This window comes from Mus pahari, chromosome 10 (genome assembly GCF_900095145.1).
Source record: "Mus pahari chromosome 10, PAHARI_EIJ_v1.1, whole genome shotgun sequence".
Classification (NCBI taxonomy): domain Eukaryota; kingdom Metazoa; phylum Chordata; class Mammalia; order Rodentia; family Muridae; genus Mus; species Mus pahari.
The window spans coordinates 94,194,808-94,212,820 of record NC_034599.1 but is presented as its reverse complement, the minus strand read 5'-3'; the positions used below and the strand labels follow the sequence as shown (position 1 = coordinate 94,212,820).

General features: G+C 38.5%; 1 protein-coding gene across 9 annotated transcripts in view; it reads right to left on the bottom strand.

Annotated features, from left to right (window-relative positions):
• Stag1 (stromal antigen 1) overlaps nt 1-18,013 on the bottom strand; it is a 305,967-nt gene that overhangs the window by 22,908 nt on the left and 265,046 nt on the right. For all 9 annotated transcript variants that reach the window (XM_021207927.1, XM_029543705.1, XM_029543700.1 and 6 more), the window contains 3 exons: nt 5,267-5,359; nt 3,175-3,349; nt 1,469-1,608 (listed from right to left, as the gene is read on the bottom strand). In XM_021207927.1, coding sequence (XP_021063586.1) covers nt 1,469-1,608; nt 3,175-3,349; nt 5,267-5,359 — 408 coding nt within the window. The remainder of the gene's footprint in view (nt 1-1,468; nt 1,609-3,174; nt 3,350-5,266; nt 5,360-18,013) is intronic.

The window sequence follows — 18,013 nt, the reverse complement described above, 5'->3', positions numbered from 1 at the left end:
AAAAAAAAAAAAAAATCAAGAGAGGTAGATCCTATATAAAGTTGAGTAAAAAAATGCCATGGCTGAGAAAAAATTTGAATATATAAGGTTCACTGTTGAGAACCAATACACCATCATGGGGAACCGGAATTAGGAAAAAAAAAACCAAAGCAGCATATTTCCCTCTATTTCAGCAACCAGAAGGCAGAGTCTCTGAGTTCCAGTCCAGACAGGGCTTAGGAAAGTGAGACCTTACCCAAATTAAAAACAAAAGCACACAAATAAAAGTATATGGCCCTACAGCAGACAATCTCTTTTTAAAAACAACATGTAAAGTACCAAGGATCATTATATAAATTGTGGCACTTTAATACATACTTTCCTTCTTCCTTCATTCTCCCATGAGGCCTCTTTTTAGTTACATGGCTTACACCTGCACTTAGTATCCCATTTATTCAAAAATTAGAAGCAAGGGTCAGCAGCATACGAGAGAACAGGTAGGTATTGTTTATCTGAGCCAAGGACAACAGATTTAAAATAATTGCTGGATCAACCCATTCTTCTGAAGTTTTAATTTTTCATCATACCTGAGTCGAATCCCACTGTATGTATGTGTCACTTGTTCACCACCCACTCATCAGCTGACAGCCATCTAGGCTGCTTCCATTCCCTTGCAATTGTGAACAGAGCAGCAAGAAACACGGATGAACAAGTGTCTCTGTGGCAGTACAGAGAATGCTCAGACAGATGTCCAGGATGCTACAGCTGGGTCAAATGGTAGTTCTATTTTTAACTTTGAAAAACCTCTACACTTATTTCATACTTGATCAGCAGTGAGTATAGTGCGGGTTCTATTTTCTCCACATCCTTGCAAGGACGTGTCAATTTTTTTTCTTGAGGATCGTGCTTTGATTTAGGGTGAGCTGGAATCTCATAGTTGTTTTGATTCACATACTTGATGGCTAAGGATGCCAAATGCTTAAAAAATATTTATTTTTGATTTGTGTTTCTTCTTTTGAGAAGATTCATATTTGGACTGGTATTGCAGTTGTCTGCTATATACCCAAACTGCAATCAGATGATATAAAAACACAGTAAATCGCAAGCAGAACCAAAGAAACAGGTAACACTCTGAATATGGGCAAAGAAAAGTCTCCCTCTTGACTTCAGACCAAGGCATGCACACTGGGAAGTGCTGCTGCCTCCTTGCTATCCCTTTTGGCTATACCATTAACAGTTCTGAGCACTTATTGTACAGGATCAAGAAATGAAGCTTATAGAAAAGAGAGAGGGAAGCAAAGTGTAAGGAACTCACACAGTATGGAATAATTAACACTACAGATTGATAAAGAACGTAAGTACATCTACCAGAGAGATAGACTTCATCACAAATTACCCACCATACACTGGTGAAAGCTATTTCAGTTATCTGTTCATCTTAATTACCTATTTCTCTACCATACAGAAAGGACAAAATATGAAACAATACCTTCATGTAGTGTTTAAAGATGTCTGCAGCTGCATGCATGTCAACAATATCATAAATGATAAGTTTGCTGAAGGCAGCAAGCAGGTTCCTCCTTTTATGTAAGGCTTCGATTTTATTAGCTTCATCTTCTTCATCACCCTCTAGCACAGAAAATGAGGTGGTTATGAAGTTAGAATGATTCTGCAGAGGATGTGTACAAGTGAAAACTAGCTGAGTATTAATTCTGGTTTATTTATTTATCTAGCTAGCTGTGCTGAGGATCAAATTCTGGGGCTTTTCACATGCAAGGCAATTAATTGCTCTGTCTATGAGCTGTAACCCTAGCCAAATTAGTTTATAATGGATGAAAATTATTACTTCAGAATAAACATCAGGAACTAAGACCTTCTAGCAGTGCTAAGATAAAGACATTGCTTCTCTTATATTTTCATCATAACATACTGTTTATCCTAAAATGCTGCCCTTTCTAATTTTTGCCTTTCTTATATACCAATATATTCCCCCAGAGAAGAAATTTAGGAGGTATAGACAAAGAGTGTTTTGTTTATTTTTTAGAAGAGAAATGGAAATATAGCTGGTGGTGGCAAACGCCTTTAATCCCAACACTGAGGAAGCAGAGACAGGTGGATATTTATGAGTTCAAGGCCAGCCTGGACTGCAGAGCAAGACTGAAAACAGGCTTCATTTTTGGTGCTTGTCCTATATTTGATTATATAATTGGTCAAAGATTACTAATATAAACACATTAATGTTTCTTTGTCTACATATACGTATTTGTCTATGTGAGCATATGGTACATGTCCTGACATGGGTGCCAGAATTGACCTTGGGTCCTGTAGAAGAGCAGCAAGTGCTCTTAAACACTGAGCTCTCTGTCTCCAAACTCAAACAAAATGTATTCTCATTTTTACTTAATTGAAACAATTTATTTTGCCAGGCTTAGTGAGTTCACCAATTCAAGCACTTGGGAGGCAGAGGCAAGTGGATCTCCGTGAGTTTAAGGTCAGCCTATCCTACAAATTGAGTCTAGCATAACCTGGACTCTGTTACACAGAGAAACCCTTGCCTGAAAAACCAAAAACCCAAAAGAATACCCTTCCCCCAAATTATTTTACTTTATGTGTATGAGTGTTTTGCCTGCACATATATGTGGGCCATGTGCTTGTCTGGTGTCCAAGGAGATCAGAAGGGGTTATCAAATTCCCTAGAACAAAAATTGCTGACAGTTGTAAGCTCCCCTGTGGGTTATAGGAATTGAACCCATGTCCCTCTGGGAGAGCAGCAGATGTTCTTAACCCCTGAGCTATCTTCAGCTCCCACTGAAATGTACTTTTAAAAGTTTGTAAAAACATAACAAATCGTGTCTTCCCCATACTGGCTTATCTATTTGTAATTCTAAAGAAGTTACACTCAAAGACCTAGATGACAGCACACGTGTATACTGACATCTCACACTCTGGCCCATTGTTATTTGAGAGTAGTCTTTTTTTTTTTTCACACAGAACTTACTGTGTAGCCCAGGGAGTGCTGAATTGACAATTAGTCAGGTTATCGGAATGCACTACTACCACATCCAGCTTATTTCTTAAATCTTTTTATCCAACTTATTTTAAGAACAGATAAATCTCTGTAAATTTTAGAATTGGATATACCCTACGCCCTACTGCTATCCTTTAAGGTTGACAAGGTGAAAAAGTCTTAAATACCCATGCTTTGGTTTTCCTCATCTTGGTCAATGAAAACGTGATCCATCACAAAACTGAGGAGTTCAGACTGGAGTCCAGTATCTGGATTAAACACCAAAGGCTGAAGGCCCTCTCTGCCACCTGTCATTAACTGGTGGCTAAAAATCATTAAAAGATCACAGAGTAGCATGAAAGCCTGAAATTCAAGAAGAATTGATTAGCAGAAGAGTACACGGATATAGGAATAGCTACTGATATATGAAGACAGAAATATATACAAACCAAAGTAATGGGAAACATAAGAATTTAAGTTCCAACTTTTCATACTTATTAACCTAATGAAATTATTTTTTTTCTCATTAAACAGTGGTTACATTGAAGACATCATTTTCTAATTGTATTTTTACTAAAGAACAGCTGACTGAGAGATTTTGGCTTGAGTTTAAAAAAAGTTAAGTTCACCTCCTGTAATATAGGATTAGTTAACAGATGATATTAGAAATCAACTATAACTACTTAATCAAGTAATCAGCATAACTTTTATGAAAAAATTACAACTTAACAAATTATAATGTAGTACTCAAAATTTAAGCACTATTTAGATTTAAAAACTAACATAAAATGTTTTAGAAATAGAATTAAAGGGCTGGAGAGATGGCTCAGCTGTTAAGAGTACTAACTGCTCTTCCAGAGGTCCTGAGTTCAAATCCCAGCAACCACATGGTGGCTCACACCCATCCGTAATGAGATCTGATGCCCTCTTCTGGGGTATCTGAAGTCAGCTACAGTGTACTTACATATAATAAATAAATAAATTAAAAAAAAAAAAAGAAATAGGATTAAAATTAGATTCAGACCACATATTAAAATGCTCAAGAAAAGCTATTTATAAAGGTGGATACGTTCAAGAGAATCCAGGAGAATATTTTTTAACCCAGACTACTTTGGATATAAAACATATTAGAGCAGAAATGTAAGATTCTGGTTTAATTGGCCGTGGCTAGGTAATTTAGGCAGGAATTCATGGTGGGCTGTGGAGAGTTATATTGCCCACAACTGGTATGAAGAGACTTGTGGCAGTTTATTTTAAGAAAAGACTGTAGAGGATAAATATCCTTTAATTTGACTTATTTTCTAGCCCAAAATAAAAGTAAAAAACTAAAAAGTTTCATTTTGTTTTAAAATATTCTTTAATAGGAAAGCATAATTAAATAATTTATAAAATTTTATAATAGAAAAAGCTTCAATTTCCTGGGTCCCTCTTTAGGAAGAGTTTGTTCTTACAAGGATTTCCTCACCTGAATGTTGACGTCTATACTACTACCCAAGTATACATATTCAAGAGTCTACTGCTCTGAAAGAGCTGGTCATTTAATATTTTATATCTCAAAGCCAGTAGCTTTTTTCCATAGCTACACAATATCCACGAGTGTACTTTACGGTGGTCAGGGGGCCAGCTACTTGGGAGGAGTGGTATGAACATATTTTAGATATATGGGCTGAAGTACTCACATGTGCATATATGCAAACACAAACACACACATGTGTGTATATACATGAATGAAGCTCTTTCTGGTATTAGGAGCTGAAGATGAGAAGTCAATGCAAGTTATAGGTCAGTTCACTAGACCCTCAATATTTTAGCACAGAATTCTTAGGAATCCAGAATTCTAAGTTTGAATTTAAGCCTTTTAGTTGACAACAGTACACCTGTCAAGTTGTCCAATCACATTAGGGCAGTGAGAGGCTTGTGATTGGACAGGAGAAGGGAGGCAGAGCGAGGAGTTAGGGAGACAGGAAGAGAGGTCTGAGGAGAAAGAGAACCAGAATGGAGGCTGATGTGGCGTTATCAAATGTTAGAAAATTGAGTTAAATCTCTATCATTACCATTTGGTTCTGGAATTATTGTATTGACATCTTGTAAATTGTGTTATTATTGACACATAAATCTGTTTGGCTAATTAAAAAAAAAGAACAGAATATATAACTTTAAAATAGACTTCAAAACTCCAGGTTGTATATATGATACTATTGAAAAATTATATATTCTAGTGTTTCTTCATTTGGGTTGCTAATAGTTAATACAGAGCAATATTAACTAATAATTTTTTACCTGTTCCTTAACTGGAGTATTAACATTAGATAGGCACTGTTGGCAAACAGCCAGAAAAGACTTCACTGTTTTCCTCAATACCAACAAATCCTCCTGTAAAACACATTCAAATATGCAAACATGAATAACCATATCCCAGAAAACTGATCCAAGAACTAATAAACAGAAAATAGTCCAACTTGTTTATTATAAAGGAAACCACAGAAATAAACTCATTATTGGAAACCAATTAGTACAGTTATTTCCTATTGATTGAACATAATAGAAAGGGTCGAGAACCAAACATTACTATACATCCACTCATAGTTAATAATGAAATGCACGAGGTGAATATTCAGATTTTCTTTTATAAATGTAGATTTATCTACACTGATCTGTAACACACAATGCAGCAGTAAGATGATGTAATGTGAGACTAAAGAAATAGCTCAGTGGTTAAGAGCATGTACTGCTTTCCAAGGACCAAGGGACAGCTCCTAGCACCCATACTGCACAGCTCACAAATACCTGTTTCCAGCTCCAGGAGGTCCAATGCCTTCCCAGGCACTTACACTCACATGTACACAATCTACCAGACATACACGAAAACATGTAATTGGAATAACAATACAAATTATTCAAAATGATGAAGTGCAGCAGCAAACTGAAAAGAAAGTATCAAGTTAGCAAGAAATATGTTTCCAGGCGGGCCTGGTGGCTCAGGCCTTTAATCCCAGCACTCGGGAGGCAGAGGCAGGCGGATTTCTGAGTTCGAGGCCAGCCTGGTCTACCAAGTGAGTTCCAGGACAGCCAGGGCTATACAGAGAAACCCTGTCTCGAAAAACCAAAAAAAAAAAAAAAAAGGAATATGTTTCCTATTTTCAATGTAGTGCTTGCTATGTTGCAAGGGAGGAGTATGTGACTTAATTCTAAGCTTGGAGATAAACATGATTTCTCATTAGACAAGTCTGATACTATTCCACACATGGTAATATTGAAAAGTATGAAGATAAATGTTATTTTCTTCTTGGTTTTAAGGTATTTTCATTTGTTTGTTTGTTGTGTGTGGATGTGTGTACATGCCAAGGCAGAGAACGATTTGCAGAAGTCAGATTTTACTTCCACACTGTGCGTTCCAAGGCTGAACTCAGATCATTGGGCTCTGCAGCAAGTACTGTTAACCTGCCGAGTCTTATTTCAGGACCCCTTTTCTTTCTCTTAAGGCAGGGTCTTTTTCTGTAGCCCTGGCTGTTCTGGAACTAACCACCTAGACCAGGATGGCTGAGAACGCATAGTGAGCTGACTGCCTCTGCCTCCTGAGTGGGATTAAAGACATTTGTTACCAAACCTGGCTTCTCCTTTAAAAAAAATTTACTCCCCTCCTTCTTTGGTACTAGAGACTGAACTTTGAGCTTTGAAAAGAAAAGGAAATTTAACCAGCACCTAGGAGATAAAGCCCTGTTAATAAGAAGCCAACAGGGAAAACTCTGCAAAGTTATCTGCTAAACTGGCTCCTCCAAAGCCAGCGTCCAGGGTAAAAAGGTCCCTGCAAAGAAACAAGAAGGCACGCAAAGGGAAGAGATGGTGCTGGCAAGCATGGGAACATCTTGGCATCTGCAGAAAAATGAAGATGCCAAAACAAACCAGAACAGAGAGCTAAAGATGCCAAGTGAAATGTGTTCATGTTAAATAACTGCTTACTGTTTCAAATACTATTTTTTTAAATCAAGGTTTATAAAATTGCGGATAGTCTCTTCTCTCAGAAGACAGCAATGATAGGCTCCTGTCTACAAGCACAACACGGCACCAGTAATAGTGTCAGGGTTTGGTGCCTGCTCTTGGGATGGATCCCAAGTTGGGCCAGTCACTGGGTGGTCTTTCCTTCAATCTCTGCTCCATTTTTGTCCCTGCATTTCTTTTAGACAGGAACAATTCTGGATCAAAAATTTTGAAGGTAGGTTAGTGACCCTATCCCTCCCCTGTCTGTCTACTGGAGGCCCAGTCTATCTACTAGAGGAGGTTTCTTCAGGTTTCATCTCTGCATTGTTGGGCGGTTTAGCCAAGGTCATCACCAAGGAGTCCTGGGAGTCTCTCACATTCCAGGGCTTTGGGCTTTCTAGAGGTTCGCCCCTCCCCACTACCTGCAGCTGCATATTTCACTCTCCTGGGCCTCTGGAATTCTTTCCTGTCTCGCCCCCCCCCCCATATATATGATCCTGATCCCCACTTCCCCTCACTCTCGTTGCCTCCCGTGATTATTTTGTTCCCTATTCTAAGTGGGATTGAAGCATGCAGATAGGAGCCTAGCATGGCTGTCCTCTGAGAGGCTCTTCAAGCTGCTGACTGAGACAGATGTAGATACAGCCAACCACTGGACTGAGGTTGGAGACCTCTATGGAAAAGTTTGGGGAAGGATTGAAGGAGCTGAAGGGGATGGCAATCCCAAAGGAAGACAAACAGTATCAACTAACCTGGACCCTTGGGACTAAGCCACCATACATGGGCTGGTCTGGGGCACATATGTAGCAGAGGACTGCTTTGTCTGGGCTCCATGGGAGAGGATTGACTAATCCTGTAGAGGTTTGATACCTCAGGGAAGGGGGATGTGGGAGGGAGGTGTGTGGGGGGAAGGTAATGGGGGGCCACTCTTTAAGGAACCTAGCATGACCGCACCCCGGAAGATCTAACAAGCAGCTGAAAGAGTCAGATGTAGATATTTGCACCCAACCAAAGGACAGAAACAGCTGACCCCTGTTGTTTAATAGGGGAGGCTGAGAGAAGCTGAGGAGAAGGGCAATCCTGTAGGAGGACCAGCAGTCTCAATTAATCTGGACCCCTGAGATCTCTCAAACACTGGACCACCAAACAGAGCATACACCAGCTGATATGAGGCCCCCAACAAACATACAGTAGAGGACTGCCAGGTCTGTGTTCATTCAGAGATGATGCACCCAACCGTCAAGAGACTGGAGGCTCCAGGGAAATTAGAGGCCAGGTGGGGTGTGGGTGGGGAATAAAATACGGAGTGTAAAAAAAAAAAAAAATTGTACTTTGTAAAGTGAAATGACATTTTTGTGTGAGATAATGAGTTGATTAATATTAGGCTGGTTTTTCATAGGCACCACCTTTAAGCTACTCACTGAAAGGACAAGGCATAATTCATGTTAGGCCTTTAAAAACCTTTCTTCCTTATAGTTTTGAACAATATTCTAAATACTTATCCTTATCCCCATAGATAAATGTAGTGCAACAGGTGGAAAAATCCACAACTGGTCAAATGCATAGAATAAATGAGAGAATGGGGTACCCAACTGATACATTTGTGATGAAACCCTTACACCTATCACTCAGGGAAAATCATGGAAGAAGGGGAGGAAGAATATAAGAGCCAAAAGCACAGGGTCCCTGCTGTCATGATGTCTTCTTTATTTATTGTTAAATGTTATACATATGTATATACGCACATGTGTTTATAACACATTGAGATTTTTTTTAGCCTTTCTTTTTTGTACATATGCCCAAACTCATCACTCAGGATTGAACAAGCTGTCCTAGAGTTCATCAGTGGAAGAAAGTGACTCTACCTCTCTCCATCTTGAATAGCTATAGCTCTTCATCTAGGGACCATGTAGAATTTCTCTTGTCTGCTTTAGCATGTGAACTGGTGGTGGCATTATACTGGTCTTGTTCAAGTAGCCACTGTTGAAAGTTCCTGGGTGCATCATCTCTGTCACTATCTAATAACCAAACTTTTTTTTTCTTTCAATTCCATGGAGTGGGAAGCTAATGTTTGGGTTGAGTACCAATGACAAAATGAAGCATGTTTATGTAATGAAGATTCCAAAGTAACTCAAAAGGACAGGTTTCAAGGAGCTTCTAGAAAGAGGAACACTGTATCTTGGAGATCAGAGTTTCTCTGGTGTTCATCTGTATCCTATGTATTGTTGTTACTATATATCACAGGGTGTGCTCACTATGTAACATATAGAATGCAAGGAGTGATTATGGGAAACTAGGTGTGGTTTAAATGAGAATGGACCCCATAGGCTAATATATTTGAATGCTAAGTCTCTAGTTAATAGAACTGTTTTGGAAAGCTTAGGAGCCTTGTTGGAGAAGTGTGTCACTGGGGCAGGCTTTGAGGTATCATTTCAAGTGACTCTGTCTTCTCTCTCTGTCTGTCTCTCTGCCTCATGGTAGTGTTTCAAGATGTGAGCTCTCAGCTACTGTTCCAGCACCATGCCTGCCTTTCTGCTGCCATGCTCCCTGCTGTGACAGTTATGGATTCTAACCCTCTAAAACTCTAAGCCCCAAACAAACTCTTTCATAAGTTGCCCCAGTCCTGGTATGTTATCACAGAAATAGGAAAACAAAAACAAAAAAAAATTAAGATACCAGATTCACAGCAGTTTAATCAGAAGTGCAGGTTAAAAAATTCTGGAGCTGACAACAGAAGCGAGCCCTCAACTTACAGCATCCATTTCCAGGTAGTATCAGAACTGATACTACCAGCTGATGTGCACTAAAGAAACAAAATTTCTGGAAGGGTTTTTCTGTTTCCATTCCTCCCACTTCTGGGTCACAGAAATACATTTTGATGTAAAAGTATAGGAGAAACACAATTTGTTTTTCTTCTTCCTTAATAGTCTCACATTTGGTGGTAGTAATGGAATAGCCTTGACTCACGAACACATGAACTTTAGAAAAAAAATATGAAAAGTAGACAGAGGATGAGTAACATTTGGTTGGATGACTACAAATTTACTCATGGTATGATCAAAACTTCATTTGTGTTTCTATTGACTATTAAATATAACCACTGTCAATGGAACTCAAAGATGGGGTAGACCCAGCTTCCTAGATCATTCATTAGGTAAACATAGAAATGCAAAATAAGAACTAAACATAATAACTTGATCATTACCTTTAAAATCCAAAATAAAAGTGAAAAGGAAGTGTACTTGGTTTGCATCAAGGACCTGATGCTGGATGAACCATACTTAGATGTCAGCTCGTCTCAGCTCAGGCCAAATGATATCAAATCCTTTCCCTTTTTCACAAAGGGGAAAATTATTCCAGGATAATAGAGAGCATTTCTAAAACCCCCGATTACCAAGAAAGTACTTAATGTTAGTTAGGGGAAGGCATAACAAAGAAACAGAGACCTGTGGGATTCAGTGTGGAGGAACTACTTTATTTTGAAGACCAGAATAACTACCTTCCTGAGGAGCTCTTACTAAAATACACCTGGATAACACTCATCAGGATTAGTATGTCTGGTTTTAAATGCTGTTGAGTAGAAGGCTAAGCATGGATTAATGCAGCTTATGAAGCAGCAATCACAAATAACTGTACTCTACCTAAACACACAAAATAGTATCCCCAAAGCAATGGTAAAACAGGTAAAAGCCATTGTCTGTTTTCTCTGAGAAGCATAACTGTACAACTATCAATATACCAATATAGGAAGGTGGACAGTTTAAACTTAGGGGCTGGCAAGATGGCTTATCAGTCACCAGCTACTGCCTGTGGTGCAAGCCTAATGATCTGAGTTCAATTCCTGGAGCCTACACAAGGTGGAGGGAGAGAGCCACCATTTGTGGCCTCACATATTCACACTTGTGAATCATACAATCATAGTAAGTTCTAAAAACTTTAAACTTAAAAATAATTAAGGGATGAGGATTAAAGGGCATGAGCTTGCTGTTTACTTAGTTATTACTTAAAAGCTAATGCATCTATGACCCAGGAACCCTAACTTGCTTATTGTAGTTCCAAAAGATACCTTGACTTTTCCTGTACTACAGAAAGATATAGGAAGCTAAAAGAGTCAGATAGACGGGAAAATGTATTGATTGTTAGGACCAAAGCGAGAGACTTAAAATGCACAAATTATCTCAATTAAGATGGAGGAACGAATTTACCACATTGTACCCCAATCCTGTACTAGCCACTGGGCATGCTTATACTGAAGATAATTCATCTTATGACAAGAGCTGAGATTTAAAATCAACAAATTAATATGTACTATTAACTAAAATACTCATTTGCTAACTGAGATAAATCAATCTAGTTGTCTCAGAAACTTTACAAGCAGTTAATATCATTCTTATCCTCTATGTTAGAAAACTGAAGCTCAAGATTTTTTTTTTTTTTTTTTGGTTTTTTCGAGACAGGGTTTCTCTGTATAGCTTTGGCTGTCCTGGAACTCAAAGATTTTTTTTTTTTTTTAAAGATTTTATTTATGCAAGTACGCTGTAGCTGTCTTCCGACACACCAAAAGAGGGCGTTGGATCTCATTACAGATGGTTGTGAGCCACCATGTGGTTGCTGGGAATTGAACTCAGGTCCTTTTGGAAGAGCAGTCAGTGCTCTTAACCACTGAGCCATCTCTCCAGCCCTCAAGATTTTTTATTAGGTATTTACTTATCCTTGTACTAGAAAAGAGATTGTTATGTTTTGTCTAAATATTCTTTGGTATATGTGTGCACATTTGTATACATAGGCCAGAAGTTAACACTAGATGTTTTTCTCAGTCTTTCTCCACATTATTCTTTGAGAAAGAGTCTTTCACTGAACCTGGAGTTCACTGATTTGGTTAGGCTGCCTGGCCAGCAATCTCTAGAGATCTGTCTATCTTTGTTTCTCCAGCACTGAGTACAGGCACGCTCTTCCATACTCATACTTTTAGGTGGTTACAGGGGATCTGAACTTGTGGTTTTTTTTTTTCTCCCAATTTTTTATTAGGTATTTACTTCATTTACATTTCAAATGCTATCCCGAGAAAGTCCCCTATGCACCCCCCCCCCACCTACCCACCCACTCCCACTTCTTGGCCCTGGAGTTCCCCTGTACTGGGGCATATAAAGTTCGCAAGACCAAAAGGCCTCTCTTCCCAATGATGGCCGACTAGGCCATCTTCTGCTACATATGCAGCTAGAGACACGAGCTCTAGGAGTACTGGTTAGTTCATATTGTTGCTGAACTTGTGTTTTTGATGGCACAAGAAACATACGACTTTAGTGGCTGAACTATCTCCCCAGTCTGTAAATATTCCTAAAATAGTCTTTGGTCAGACAAGCTCATAAAAAAAATTCCCTTTTATACTTAGGATAATTACTTAGGATAGCTCTTTTCATTCCTCACTTATTCTTACTTAGTTCAGGAAATAATATTTCCGTAAGTTCTAGGGTTAAACAGCATCCATCAGTTGATAGACTAATGAAGCAGAGGAACTCTTAAATTATCCTTCATGGTAGATACTCTACCAGAAAGCAAGAACTGGAGGTTCAGGATTGGGGTTGCAAACACAGTACACTCTGCCACCCAATCCCTGCAACTGCACAGTATATGCTCTTAATAAATGCCAAAACCATGAACCGCGAGGTTTTACTTTTCTATATTGAAAATGTTTATTTCTGGTTCTCAGATGATTTGAAGATATTGGAATTGTATAAAAACTTTAAGTTCAGAATTTGTTCTGAACAGTTACATCCAGATTATTTTCCCTTTCCATCCCCGTTTAATTTTTTTTCTTTTGGGAAAGGGTTTCACTGCTATATAGCCTAGGTTGGCCTTGAACTTAGCTTTCTGAAGGCTAAGTGCTGGAATTGAAGCAAAGTGTCAATGGATATAAGACTTGGATCTTTCTTGCCTCTCTTTTCTAGACTAGTCATATAATTACTTGTGACTGTACATGCAAAGAACATAAATATTAAATTCTGGTAGTCAAGGAATGACGAAAGGTAAACTTTCAACTAATAGGATAGATTATAAGGTCAGAATTTTCAAAAATAAAAAGGTTGAAATAAAGATTCTAAAAGTAAAATAAATTGTTTATAGTAAAACTTTGTTCCTTTAAGGATAGTTTTTATTTCTTAATCCTTGCCCCATTTCTTTCTCCTCAGAGTAACTGCAGATGGAGAGATGCTGGCTATTCTTGTTATTATAGGAATTCTGTGCAAGAATTCAAGTAAGCTATTTGTTCTTCATAGCTACAAAGAAGGAGCAGGGGGAACAACAACAACAAGTAGATAAAGAGCCCGCCTTTTATTTATTTATTTATTTTTAAAAAAACCATTTAGCTTATTCCTAGGGATGTAATTCGTGGAAAGAAACACAAGGTTGAAGAGACACGGCCACTCCAGCAGACCCTGCCCAACCCCTTGTTTCTTTAATCTGTTTAAATATTAAGGTGGAAGATGCAGAGGAGATACTATAGTCATAAATGTAAAGAAAAAACACTATTTAAATCAAGTACCTCATTAACAATTTAATTTATAGTAATATAAGGGATGTTGGCTTTGACTTAAAGAATTAGGGTTAGGGCCAGAGTCCAGTAGCAAAGATTGGACTGCAAAGATATCTAGAGGGGAAACAGCCAGGGTGAGGTAGGATAGCATACTTGTGAGATTATAGAAAACAGAACATGCCGGGTGTCATAGTACATTTGGAAGGCAGAAACAGCCAGATCTTTGTGTGATTAAGGCCAGCCTGGTATACATAATGAATTCTAGAGTGTCTGGAGCCACACAGAACCCACTTCAACATAAAATAAATAAAAATAGTTTTAAAAGGCGTCCAGAAAGAAAGAAAGGCAGCAAGGAAGAGAAAGAAAGGAAAAAAACCCTACAGACTTCTCAAGTGGGAAAAAAATGGAAATTCTTTATCTTCAGGATGAAAAAGGCAACTCTTTAAGTTCCAACTCTTATTTACAGGCTTTCTAGTGCTTTTGTACAGGTTCAAAGAGCTAACATAAGAATGATGTTTCTTGTTCAGCAAAGACAGTGAAAGCTGCTTGTAGAAACCATCACTAGGGGGCACTGGAGCAAAGAATACTAAACAAGACTTGTGAGCTTGTCAAACAGCTTCAACTCTCAGGCTGACACCCAAGCACACCTACATTTTATAAAAAAGTCTCAAGCTGTTTTGCCACAATCTGTTCAAATACTTCACTACAAAAGGTTTATCATCAAATTAAATTATAACTTGATTTAAACTTCAAATATAATTATCATTTAGAATCTTCTGAATAACAGTGCTCTTGACAGGTCTAAAGAAAATCAAATTCAAGAAAAATTTCTCTATAAAGAAGCAAACTTACATTATATCCCGTAAGTATATTATAATTGTTGACTCAGCAATCCTATTCTAGGTGCATAACAAAACATGGAACAACGAAGAACATAGAACGAGGGCTTATATGAGAATGGCCATTGTAGTATTAATTCCATAGCACACACACACAAAAAAGTTCAAAACTATTCAAGTTCAAAAGTATTCAAAATATTCAAGGAGGTAATAAATTCTTATGTAGCTACAAAATGGACTACTATGCAATTATTAAAAATATTCTTGGGGAGATGGAGAAATGGCTAGGGTTAAAAGTATGGACTGTTCTTGTAGAGGACCTGGGTTTGGTTCCCAGCACTCACATGGTGGGTCATTACCATATATAAATCCAGTTCCAGGTACCTGGTGCCCCTTCAGAAACATAGTGCACATACATACATGTAGGTAAAACATTCAAACACATAAAATAAAAATAAGCCTTAAAATATTCTTGGGAGATTATAGATGGCAGATGACAGTCTTCAAAAAATAAGCTAATAAAGGCTGAATACAGCCATGAGAAAAGCAATGGGTACTTTAAACATCTGGTCGAAGAGCCACACCTAGAGCAGCAGTAGTCAAAGTGGCACCAGGGAAAAACCCTCCTTATCTTATTCAGCACTGACATCCAACTGAGCAGAGGCAACAAAATTTAAAAAATTAAAAAAAATTTCTGCTGTCCTAGAGTACATCAGACCAAGTACAAGGGGCTTGTATGCTAGAACCCGACTAAAAAAACAAACAAACAAACAAAAACAAAACCACTGGGTTACTGTGGAAAAGAAATGATGCAACAGATCTAGTGTTTAAGAAGCTGAACGTTCAATGGGAACTAAAGTGGAATCAGAATTTTCAGAGATTTAAGGTAAGAACTGCATTGGGGTATAGAAGGAAACCCTTCAGGTCTGACCAGATCAGAGACTTCCCCTTTAGAAACAACTGCAAGGGTAATATGAACACCCAAAGGCGAGGAAGAGGAGAGAGCAGGGACCACCCATGGAAGAGGACAGCCCAGCAGTAGGAGGAAACTTGATAGTCTAGACAAGAGCCAACAACTAGGCAGTTTTTAATATCCCAAATCTCCACCCAGCTTTCTGCTCTATATTTATCCCATCTGTATTTAATAGGCACAGTCATTTTAGCAGGCCATCTTGGTTCTGGTCTCTTCTTGCCCTACAATTCATTTCCCCCTAAATCCTTCCTTATTGTTGTTACTTTTTTCTTCCCTTCTTTTCCTTTCTCCTTGCCCAAAGAAAATAGTCTTATCTGGTTTACAAGAACCACTAGCCTGAGATACTGGAAACAAGTCTGATTTACAAATCTGTCAGTTCATTTTTATCTCTTCATCTACTTTTAGGCAAAGCTCCTTCATCCCCATGACTTCTTTTGCCCATACAAGTTCTACTTCCTATTCATGTTTTCTTCCCCTGCATTTCATTACCCTGATACTAATCATTAATCATAGTTGTTTTCTTATTTTGTTTTTCCCCACTTATATACCCTATACTAATACACCACTACATATAGTCTTATCAATATTCCATTATCACTGAAATGACTAACATGGAAAGGATAACTGTTGGACTTAATTACTCTATTTCCAAAATGATTCTACACCTGGATAGTGACTGTTATCCCAAGGAATGCCTGGGAGAATATATATGGCGGCCTGATTATCTATCTTGCAGAGAAAAAAAGAAAACCCCCAACCTTACTAAAACCTAGTGCCAACCCAGCATATCATATACCTGCAGCCAACTTCCTGCTTAACAGAAGAACTTGCAACAGTTGGTCCCAAGCTATCAGTGCTATGTGGGAAGGATTAGGTTGCATAGTGAGTGGTCTTTCAGAGTAAAAAGCTGTTTTGTGTTTATAGTTCAAAAAGTGAGCTCTCCACCGGTTTTCCTGCTGCATGCCTGCAGTCTCATGGCTACTTCTGCCATTATGAGATCTAGCCCAAGTCAAAATAAACATTGTTTATCATGCTGTTTTACCACCACAACAGAAGTAATATAGTAACTAACAGAATGAAAGAAAATTTCTATTATCTATACCTCAGACAAAGGATTCATGTCTAGGAAATACAAAGAACTCAAACATAAACATAACCCCAACCCCCAAAACAATAAAACAGTACAACAAAAAAGTGGGGTGTGGAATGGAACAGAAAATATTCAAAAGAGGAAACACAAATGGGTAATAAGAGTTTTTTAAAAAAAGTGCTCAGTATCTTTAGCTGTTATAAGAATGCAAAATAAAACTACTTTGAGGTTTCATCTCATGTCCGTCAGAATGGTCAACAAGAAAAGAAACAACAACAAATGTAGTCAAGGATGTGGTTGTGGGAGTGGTGACAAGTACATCCCATGTGAAATGAGCATGCAGGTTTCTTAAAAAGCTAAAAGTAGAATTATCATATGACCCAGATGTATCACTCGGCTCTCTCTCATATGTGAATTCTTAGAGTTGTATGTTTAACATGGAGTTCAGTAGAGGCCAGAGAGCTAGAAAGGAGCCATGGTTCTGATGGGAAGGTGATGGTGGGAGAAGGCTTTAGAGGAGGTGGGACAGTGGAACAAATGAAATGCAAAGCAGGGTAGGAGGAAAGTGGAGGATGGAGAGAGCACTGGGGATAAAATGGCTTAACTGAGGATGTTACAGATGCAGGAGCTGAAAAAAAAAAAAAGATGTATAAAAAAACCTTTTAAAACTCCTATTTAAAATGGGTCAATAATGCTTCTAGAAGCCATGAGGTCCAGAGCCAGATTTAAGATACTGCTTTATGAATTGATGCGGGAGGTCCCCAAAACAATATGGCCTTCTGTCACTAGTCTTAGTTGCCTACCAGCATGGTATGAGAAGACCTTGCAATTGAAGACAACGTAAACGTTAGATGGAGGACAGAGAAATCAAGCTGGAACTCATCCAGAAGCTGCTTTGTAGGCTGCTGAGAGGAGAGGTCATCAACTGTTTCAGTTGTGAACTCTGAAAGCTGTAATATGACTTGCTAGCTTACGTGACCATTGGTATCATAGTGGCATCATTTCTACGGGAATATCCACATAGCTTCTGGTTGGGTTTGAGGACCGTTCTACAGGAAGAATTCATAACTGGTACTGAAAAATGGGCAAAAACTCACGGTTGGGGAGGTTGTGGGCCCCGGGGTGAGCCTACTATTCTTGTTTTGATAAATGGGCATTATGTCAAACTGTCATTTAAATATTTATGTGCATTTCCATAGATTAGTGCTCTTCTCAGTCAGAGAAGCTTCTCTTTGCAGTGGAGATAGATGCAGAGGTTCTTAACTGGTTAACATACTGAGATGGACTGTTGGACGTTTAGCCAAAAATATTCCCTTCAGGCCCATGGAATATCTTGGAAGAGGGGTTAGAAAGAATGCATGAGCCAGAAGATAAGAAGAAGTACTATGACATGATGTAGTTTAGACATGATGGGTGTTGCACCCAAAAGCTCATTAGCCAGGAGCACCTATACAAGACTAGGTCCAAAAATATTCTATTATGGGTAGAGGAGGGGAGAGCCTGATAAGGCCCTACTCCTGGGGTGCTATAGCTAATAAATGGTTGCTGGAGTGAGGGAAATCACATTCTTTGGTGGTATAGCCACTTTCAACTTACAGTTGTTCGAGGAAATAAG